The sequence below is a fragment of the Vigna angularis genome, chromosome 4 (assembly GCF_016808095.1).
Source record: "Vigna angularis cultivar LongXiaoDou No.4 chromosome 4, ASM1680809v1, whole genome shotgun sequence".
NCBI classification, from domain to species: domain Eukaryota; kingdom Viridiplantae; phylum Streptophyta; class Magnoliopsida; order Fabales; family Fabaceae; genus Vigna; species Vigna angularis.
Window position 1 is genome coordinate 11,121,456 of NC_068973.1, and position 10,643 is coordinate 11,132,098.

Here is a 10,643-nt window from a genome sequence, read left to right on the forward strand (position 1 = left end):
ATTATTTCATGAATGTTTGAAGTCTAGGAAGTGGCTTGAATTTAACTGTGTTGGAGATAAATTGGATGAAGATGATTATGTGTTGTAGAAGTTAGGTGTGTGTGTGAGGAGTCTTTGTTTGATGGAATCTTTATCAGATTTATTAGTTTATGAAAATGGAGGAGCTACAAACAATAAAATATATCAAATCCAACACACTGTGTTGGTCACCTGCGAAAAAATCATACAGCTCATTCAAACATTGTCAACGTGTACAATCTATCATTAATAATTTTGACAACATCATAAAAAATGACCAAATTAAAAATAAATTACAAAATTTGATACCACATTGAACACTTGAAAAAATTGACTCTTATATCAAAGAAAATAAGGATAGAAAAATATTTAAGTCTTTGTTAAAATTCAATGTACAAAGTCTTTCTTGATTAACATGGATGAAATTTACATCAAGTATGTAACTAATATATAAAATATAAAAATAAAAAATATATGAATGGTCTCTTTTTAAGAAATTATATTTACACATTACAATTTAAAATTGTTTTTGGATGTATTTTTTGTTTTAACAATTTCCTACTTGATTGAAATTAGGAGAACTTGCATCCAACCTTTATAAGCTAGATGTGGTGATGGAATTAATTCCATACGAGATTCTTATGACAAGAAATTTTTAAAGATAAAAGGATAAAACTAATTAGTTTCATAATTTCAGTTATAAAGATCTAAACTAAAATAAAGAAATTGAATCTACATATATTTATATACTAAAATTCAACAAGTTTGTTTAAACTGAAATTACAGAAAATAACATAATACTCAAAATAAATAAAAAAAGCATATTTCCATTTTGAAACCCTAAAAATTTAGAATCCAATGTAACTAGAATCAACCAAAAATAGTATTTACAAAAAAAACAATTATGATCAAAATAGTAAGTAAATGTTATATTAGCTAAAAAACAAAATTAGTGCTAATAATGTATATTGAACCAAATTTATTACCTTTAAAAGAAAGTGATTTAAAAACTAAAAATAGTTTTTAATATACAATAAATTTATAAATGTATGTATAAAATATGTATAAAATATGTGTGAACAACCTATTAAGCTAAATAAGCTTTATAACTATATACATAACCTATTATGTATAAAATAGGTATGCATAAAATACACAAAGTTATAAATGAATGAATAAAATACATAATTTCTTGTAGTGTTGGATCCAACCCATTTCTACTCGACATGAGTTTTGTTTATTTGGTCCTTATTTGGGTTGACTTAGTCTGGACTTGATGTAAGCTTGATATGAATTAGGTTAACTTAGTTCTCCCTAGGTTTGATGCAGACTAAGGTTGACTAATTCAACATTGACTCAATTCAGTCTTGGATCCACTTAACTCAAGATGACTCAACCCAACATGAGATTGAACTTACTTGGTCCGATATATATTAATGTTAGTTTGGCTCAATTTTATCCAACTTAAACTTAGCTTGACCTAGGCTCTACTGACTTGAACTAACTTAGACTCACATCGACTCAACTTGAGTTGATTTAAGTTTCAACTCAGTTTGACATGGTTCGAACTTTAACTAAACTTGACATGATTTGGGCTCGACTCTACTTAATATAGCCCCGAGCCTAACTTAACATGGTCTAGCTCCACCCAACCTAGCTTGGGCTCAAGCTAACCAACTAGACATTATTCTACTACAAACTAATTTAACTTAATTTTAACTTGGCCAAAACTAACTTAGGTTTGGTCTAACCAACTTGACATAAGTCTTACCTAACTTAATGTTGGACTTACCTAACTTGGTCAAACTTAAGTTTGATTAGAATCAATTATCTTGAATCTAACTTTGTTTAACTTAACTTCAATATAGTTCCACTTAACAAGTTTATTATTTAATCCAACTTGATATGATATGCTTTCAACCTAGTTCAATTTAGGATTCAATCTTCTTAATCATTTCTCATTTAGTTTGACTTAATTGAATATTTAATAATAGATTCAAACAAAAAATTGATTTAAAATTTTTAAAACTGAAAAAATGTATCACATGCAAATAAAATTAAATGGATTAAAGTCCAAAATATATGAATTTAAATTGAAATAAATTCTTTAAAATAAATTAAAAATAACATAAATTCAAATAATTATAAATTGACTTTTTTCCCAACTCTAATTAACATATTTAAAAGTACATAGTATAACGGTATTATTAAATTCAAAAGAAAAATTATGTCTAGGAATCTCTCTGTTAAAAAAAATATAAAAAACTCCCAAAAAAACAGCCTTGTAATTAATCCGAGCGCACATCGCACTCACGCTGGTTTATCAACACGAAGTCTCATACACGTCATCAACCATTAGAAAGAACGTCTGTGACTTGATCGATAATGGATAACTATGAGTTTGTACACATAAAAATATCCACCAAAAATGAAAATTGAAACGAGTATATACGGAGAATAATGCTTTAAAAAGGTATCAATTAAAAAAATGTAAAGGAGTATACAGTAAGAAAATCTAAGACGCTATGACTAATGATATTATAGTAAAATATACAAAACTGCACTTGTAACTTATCAAAGTGAAATTCCAAAAATCGACACCACACGGCGTAATCCGTTCAGCTTCTCTAGCCCAAAACGGCGACGTCTTGATTGGAATTCGTTGGGACAGACTTTAACGGAGGAGCCGCGGCGTAACGGGTGGAGAAATTCCGTAACCCGTCGTAACCTTCATCGTCGAAATCCCCGTTATGCCCCTCGTCGAAGTTCAAGGCGTAACTCAAGGGGTCGTACTGGTATTTCCCTGGCGCGTGGCGCGAACCGCCACTCCGGCTGCGGTTGAACCGCCGGATAAAGGTCTTCCACCGGGGCCCTGCTGCGAGCTCTGACCACTCGCGCACCTTCATGAAGGCGGTTGCACCCGGCGACCACCACCGCCGGGCAGTGGGGCTCCCTGTCGCCGGTTCGGAGTGCGACTCGGACAGCGACGAGGTGGCCCGCACGCGCTCCCACCACGCGAATTCGACGACCGCCGACGGGCGCCGGGAACCGAAACAGCAGGTGAAGCAGAAGCTGCAGCGCGCGTTGGCTAAGAGAGAGTTGGACCTCTCGTCCCCGCCGCCGGTTGAATCATGCTCCGAGGGTTGCGAATTGGACATACTAGAACCTGTTCTATAGCCGTTTGAGTGAGAGTGTGATACCAATGCAATAGGAGAGTGTCTAATTAATATACTGCAACATGGATTAACCTAATCAATGATTCGCTATTAGCGACTTGGTCAGCGCCCACAATTCAAGTGTGGCTTTTAGAACGTTAGATTTATAATTGCTGATTGTTTTTATGTTGTTGTTTGGTGAGGGTACTTTCGTAATTGGATCTCAAAGGGTGTGGGAGCCGTTGAAGTTGAAGACTTTCTCTGTATCGTTGACAGCATCTCGTGAGCTGGATCGTATATTATTGTTAGGTGGCAGAGTCTCGGTCGAATTTTCATACATATCCACTTCACAGCTGGATCCACAACTATTACATTACTTATATAACTTTTTTACTTTATTTTATTTTGTATTATTAAGAGAAGTACTGCAAAATTTATAAAAATTAATATTCAATATTAGTTGTTAATAAAAATTCAGTAAATACTTCATACTGAGAATATGATTAATTAACGATAATGTATAAAAAATATCAAGTAAAATTTATTAAATGAAAAGAATAATATTTAACAGAATGAATAAATTTCAATTAGTCGTGTTTAAGGGAATATGTTTTCTTTATTTTTTGGTTGTGTTATTTTATTTTATAGAAGTGCTTTTATTTTATTTTATAGAAGTATTTTTATTTTATTTTAAATATCTGTATAGATGTTGAATACTACAATGTATATGTCTGTTGCGCGGGGAATCCTAAGAGAAATAAAAGTACTGAACACGAGTCAACCGACATCCAATAATTCATTTCACTGATTAATTTATCTACAGCCGATCAATAATGTGATAAAAAAATGGCAAAACAATATATAATATTTTAAGTAAATTAAGATTGCAAAGGCTAAATAAATTTTTTAAGGCTTAGTAATTTTAATCCAGGAATTTGTTCGTTTGGTTCATTTTATATTTTTATTATTTTTTAATTTAATTTAGTTTTTTAATTTTTAAAAATGTTCAATTTAATCATTATATTGTTGTATATGTATATGTCATATGTCACTTCCAAAATTCTAATTTTTTAATTATTTAGAAACATAAATTATCATGTATTAAGTCGTGTCACATTATAATGTTTATTTTCAATTTAATTATATTATTTTAATTATAATTTTGATTTAATTTAGTCATTTATTTTTCAAAACGAACCAATTTTACCTTTTTTTTTAATTTAAGACCAAATTAATAATTAAGCTTAATTATAATTTTATATACATATTAAAATAAGTTTACAACTTATATATTCAAATTATTTTATTTTTTATGAGTGTAAAATTTTTAAATATATACAAGTGAAAAAATATAAAAAGATAAAATAATTTAAATATTTAGGTATAGTGATTTGATGTATAAATTCTAAAAAATTATTTTAACATGTATATTTAAGTTGTAGTTAAGCTTAATTATTAATTTAGTCTCAAATTGGAGAGCATAAAATTAAATTGTTTTAAACAATAATGAAACTAAATTGAATCAAAATTTTAAACAGAGAGATTAAATTGAAAATAACCATTGTCATGTGGCAAAAACATTAACACAACACACTACTGGCATGTGTCATGACCATGACCTAACAAGTGGTAGTTTATATTTTTTAAATTAAGAAAATTAAAAAAAGAATTAACGAATTTTTTTATTAGGACTATGTTGATTATTAGGACTTTATTAATTTGAATGACTATGTTGATTATTAGAACTTTATTAATTTATAAATATTTACTTTAAAACTTTTATATTTGTATTAATGACACTATGTATAGACATGTTTCTATGCCTATAAATGTTATAGATTTGATTATTAGTGCATTGTTTGATTAATTTTATGTTTGGTTGGTTTTATGTCCAGGTTTGAGTGTGGTGGGATAAAAAATATTGTCTATTACACTTGAATCCATTATCATATTTACGGATGAATTTATTTATGGGTAATGCATCGTATTCGTTCACATATTTAGTGATATTTAGCGATAGATTTTGACCGTCGATAATTATCGACATATAAGGTGGTCAATATTTGTTGATAAATATTCCAACAATGCTATTTATGATAGAATTTTGCTCATTAGTAATCCGTTGAAAAACATTCATTACCGTTAGTAGAGGTTTCATTTGAGCCCCTGGCTCATGGGTTGATCCCGACCCCTTCTAAAATCAAGCCCCAATTTTCTAGTCCACTTAATAGGGGGCTTTTTAAAAGCCCCAACTCCTAAAGCCCCACATAAAGTGGGCTGGGGTAGGTTTAGGATGGGGCTAGCTCCCAAACTAAATTAATTCACTTTTAATGTTTTTTTAGTTATTTCTTTTATTTACTTTACAAGTTCAATAATTTCCAAATTTTACATGATATTTAATATATTTTTAATTAAATATAAATGTATAAGTATTGATTTTATAAAAAAATATTTAAAATAATTTTTTAATTATAAGTATATTTTAAATATATAATTTTATTATTTTGAAAAGTTAAAAAAGAAAATTTTTATTATTATTTTTATTTAAAAGAAAATGAAAAAAATTTCAAAAAATAAATTATAAAAGTAACACAGTTGAAAATTCGATTTTTCAATAATCGAATTCTGATATCTATATAAATATTTGAAATATTAATTATGGATAGATTTTAAATTCAAATCTACTGATTGGATGAATTTTTAATATCGGTGTAAAATTTTTATTTTTTATAGTTTGTCATATAAAATTCTTTTGTTGAATGTTTTGTATAAATATATATACATTAAAAAATTAAACCACAAACTTTATAAAGTTTAAAATTAATTTCACGTAATAAAAGAACTAACTTTTTAGTGAAAATCCTTGTTAGGCAAAATTGTTATAAATGTCATATATGTTAGTATACAAGATCTAGATGTAATCCTAGTGGTTATAAAATCAGATTTTTTTTCTAACCTTTTAGATTAAATTAATATTTTAAAATCAGACTTATCTTTATCCAACAAAGATCATTTTTATTGAATTATATATCATAATTGAACCGATTGTAATAAAAAATAATTAAATAATAGATACAATATTTTTAAATAAATATAATGTTATAATTTATAACACTAAAATTAAAATTATTATTGTATTTAATTATTAACATATAAAATAAATAAAAATTATAATAATTATAATAATAAATAAATTACATCAATGTCTCTTAATAAGAAACTAATAAAAAAGACAAATGAATATAATACAAAAATATATAAATTGATGTAAATGACTAAATTATACGTTTCATAAAAAAAATTTAAAAGAATTATATAACTTTACAAATAATAAATATTAATTTTATTAAATTTGGAAAATTAAAAAAGTTAAAAAGTTATTAAGTCAAAATTTTAACATGTTCACACCAATTAAAAATAATGTAATTTTGATCACAAATCTTAATCGAATGATATTGATTTAAACTAGTGACAAAATAGATTACCATCTATAAATAATTTCATTAGTCCATCAAAATTTTACAAATTAAATTAAATTTTTTAACTTTTAAACATGTTTTATGTTGATATCTCTGAACCATCAAATTTACAAACCAAAATTAAGATGAAAAAATTATCAAAACAAAATTTGAAAATTAAGGAATAATTGTATAAAAGCATTATTATTAAACTAATTGATATAGAAAAAATTATGAAGTAGAAAATTAATTTTATTGGCAAAAAAATATAATTACACATGAATCAATTCTGGTTATAAGTTATTACTAACAAAGATAAAATGAAAGCTGGATAAAAAATACACATGATTTGTGATTACTTGTATGATCATATTATGTTTCTAGACGTTAAATTTTGTAAAAAAAAAAACTCATAAGCTGGCCTTGATCTATAGGGCTTTAAGAGTTTCTAGCCTTGTGAACTTTTTTAATAAAGAGTTTTTTTGGTTCTCTGGGCTTTTTTGGTCCCAACCCACTTGGATTAGGACCAAATCTTATTAAAGAGGCTCATTTGACAACTTTAACAGTTAGATTCTTATTGTCATCGATGATGGATATTAATAATCGGTAATTCTAGTTTTTTAATGGTTTTACAATCGTAGGTTTGGACTGTGAAGTTCACATCTCGAATCAGACAACTCTTAACTCTTAGATTTATTGGTTGAGCGTTCGAAAGATGACATGGTCGAGACTTTTTTCCCTGCCGCTTTAGTATCCTTCACACGTTGTCTCATGGAGTTGGATCAACGAGGTGGTATGCGCTACGCGAAGAGACGTTGCTTACTCAACAATTTTGGGAGGGGGCACACATTATTAACAGAAGTTCCAACAGAATTCACAGTGAACTTTTTCCTCCTTGAATAGATTTTTTTCCTAAGCGTATATTACAAGTATGATTCTCTGCCACTTTTGGCTTATAAGAGTGTATAATTTCTCTCTAAATTATATATGTTAATCCCAAATAACTATTAAGTCTACATACTAAATATACAAAGTTTCTTTAAGATATATAATAATATGTTATATAATAATATGTTATATAATAATATGTTGTTTAGTGTTTATATAAGGAAACTCTCACTAAAATTTACAAATAAATACTCGTTGTTTATAGAGTTTTAGTGTTATTAATAGTTTACAAACATGAGTTCTCTTAAATTGGTTATCATTCTACTTAACACTTGATATTTTCTTTTCACTTTCTTTACGTATATCTTTATGTATCATGCATTCATTAGCTAATAATTTTACATGTTGAAGCTTCATTTTAAAGATGTATTATATAAGACATTGAAGATTGCATGTTGTAGTTTATCTTTGTATATTAGCATATTGTTACGATGATTTCGTCTTATCTTATTATGCGCCGGATAATTTTATTTATACTTCAAAGTTTTTGTCTAAGCTTTATAATAAACCATCTCACATTAGTTTATATTTATACAATACTTTTTTTTACATTGATATATTTGTTAAATACACCAAACATACTATTATTTATTCTTATTAAGACATTAGTGCCTAGGCTTGACATAAAATTAAAACTTACATCATATTATAAAACATATATATGCCTCACAGTTAACTTTAAAGTTACTTATTCTTACATTTATATTTATATATATATATATATATATATATATATATATATATATATATATACTAGTACAAAATGTGCTTTTAAACTCGCACAATAGACCTCGGTTTACACCAAACCGCTGTCTATTCAGACACGGTGGCAGTTTTGTAATTAACGAGACTTTATAGGCCTCGGTTCAGACTTGACCGGTGCCAAAAAGGGTTACTACTTCGGTTGTGAAAGCAACCGGTGCCTAATTAGTGGTTTCTGACACGGTTTCTGACGCGGTTAAGAGAAACCGGTGCCAAAAAGGGGTATACTGCATCGGTTGGTAGGAAGGACCGAGGCGTATCAGCCTCTACTACCTCAGGCCAGAAGGACCGAGGCATATAACCCTCTTATTTCCCCAAATATTTTCCCCAAATTAAACGAAAACCTACCCTCACTCTCGCCTCCCTCGCTCTCGCGCCTCCCTCCCCTCACTCTCGCCTCCCTCGCTCTCGCCTCCCTCCCCTCACTCTCGCCTCCCTCCCCTCACTCTCGCCTCCTTCCCCTCGGTCTCGCCTCCTTCCCCTCGGTCTCGCCTCCTTCCCCTCGGTCTCGCCTCCCTCGGTATCGCCTCCCTCGCTCTCGCCTCCCCTCGCCTCAGTCTCGCCTCCCTCGCTGTCGCCTCCCCTCGCCTCCCTCGGTCTCGCCTCCCTCCCCTCGGTCTCGCCTCCCTCGCTGTCGCCTCCCTACCCTCGGTCTCGCCTCCCTCGCTCTCGCCTCCGTCGCTCTCGCTTGTAAGATCCTTGAAAATATTTGTAAGTTAGATACTAGATAAAAAAAAAAGTGAATAGTAAAAAAAAAAATATTTTTGGAAAGGATAAGTGTTCCACGTAGCTTTGAGATCAGAATTCATCAAATTGCAAATAAAAAATTATTTTTGTAATAGTAAAATGAATAGTTAAAATGAATAGTAAAAAATGAATAGTAAATTTTTTTGCTATAAATAGCCAAGGGGGGGAGGCTGAAAATTTACACCAAAGAACTTAGAAAATTTTTGAGAGAAGAGAGTTGGAAGAATTTCTAATTGCAAAGGGGATATTCTGAAAGTTTTCAAAGAGCGAGGAGATTAAGTCTGTAATAGAGGTAAGGGGAGTTACATTTTTGTTTGGTATTATTTTGAGTCTTGTATATGTTGCTTTTGGTTGATCTTAAATCTTGAATGTGAAGTATTTTGTTTCTGTATGATTTTTAAATTTTGGATGAGAAATGCGTCTGTGTTTAGATCCAAGTGTGATAGTTTTAAATGTGATGTTGATTATGTTATGCCATATGTATGCTATTAATTGTTTATTTTTGTATTTTTGGATGGATTAGAAGTTGTTTAACCGGCTCTGCCAGATTCAACTTCTTGTTTCCCCATACTTTATATTGTTTTCCTTATTCGTTTTTATTTTTGGATGGATTAGAAGTTGTCTAACCGGCTCTGCCAGATTCAACTTCTTGTTTCCCCATACTGTATATTGTTTTCCTCATTCGTTTTTATTTTTGGAAGGATTAGAAGTTGTCTAACCGGCTCTGCCAGATTCAACTTCTTATTTCCCCAAACCTGTTATTATTCTTATTATTTAATTACATTGTATTCCTGGAAGGATGAGAAGTTGTCTAACCGGCTCTGCCAGATTCAACTTCTTGTTTCCCCATAACTTTTATTGTTCTATTTAATTTTTATTGCATCTTCTTGGAAGGATTAGAAGTTGTTTAACCGGCTCTGCTAGATTCAACTTCTTGTTTCCCCAGAATTTTTATGTATTAAGATTATTTTAATGATTGTCAAACATTTGATTCTTCTACGATGACCATTTATAGTAATATTTTATTATTGTTATTTTATTTGTAATATATTTATCTTGTATGATTTCTGTGATGAATTTAATCTGTTTTGAATGAGTTTGTTGACTGAAATTGATCTTGTTGGAAGGTCTGGAGTAAGGGTTCTGTAATAGCTTGTATATGGGTATTAAATAGATGTACAGATACTGTTTGAGGTTGTTGTGAGAGGAAGTAAAAATATTAAAATTAGGCATTTTAGATTTGGAGCATAAGAGAACAAGGTAGATAATTTAAATAAATAAATTGTTAATTATTGAGGGCCTCCCTTTGTTGGTAGGATAGAGGAACCTTAAAAACCTGAGTTGGCACATCCCTGATCATAGAGCAGTGCTGGCCTGGTCCAGTTAGTTGTGACTAGTCATATGTGCTGGCGTCGAAGGTGAGTTTGATGCGTTCAGACATCTGGGTTCTCTCCGGTGACCAATTGGGGTAAAGAAAGATCTTTACTAAGATGAAAATAAAATAAAATAAGTTGATTGTAGATGCATAAAATTATCATGGTAAAAACTTCATATA

The 10,643-nt window shown here is 29.8% G+C and overlaps 1 protein-coding gene across 1 annotated transcript; it reads right to left on the minus strand.

Moving 5' to 3' along the window:
* Window positions 1-2,469: 2,469 nt before the first annotated feature.
* Window positions 2,470-3,547, minus strand: LOC108331044 (uncharacterized). Its single transcript, XM_017565659.2, has one exon. The coding sequence runs from the start codon at window positions 3,174-3,176 to the stop codon at window positions 2,646-2,648; it is 531 nt and encodes a 176-aa protein (XP_017421148.1). The 5' UTR covers window positions 3,177-3,547; the 3' UTR covers window positions 2,470-2,645.
* Window positions 3,548-10,643: the final 7,096 nt, after the last annotated feature.

What these genes read in the sequence shown, in the direction of transcription:
- LOC108331044 (XM_017565659.2), bottom strand. Translation starts at nt 3,176, where the DNA reads ATGTCCAATTCGCAACCCTCGGAGCATGATTCAACCGGCGGCGGGGAC.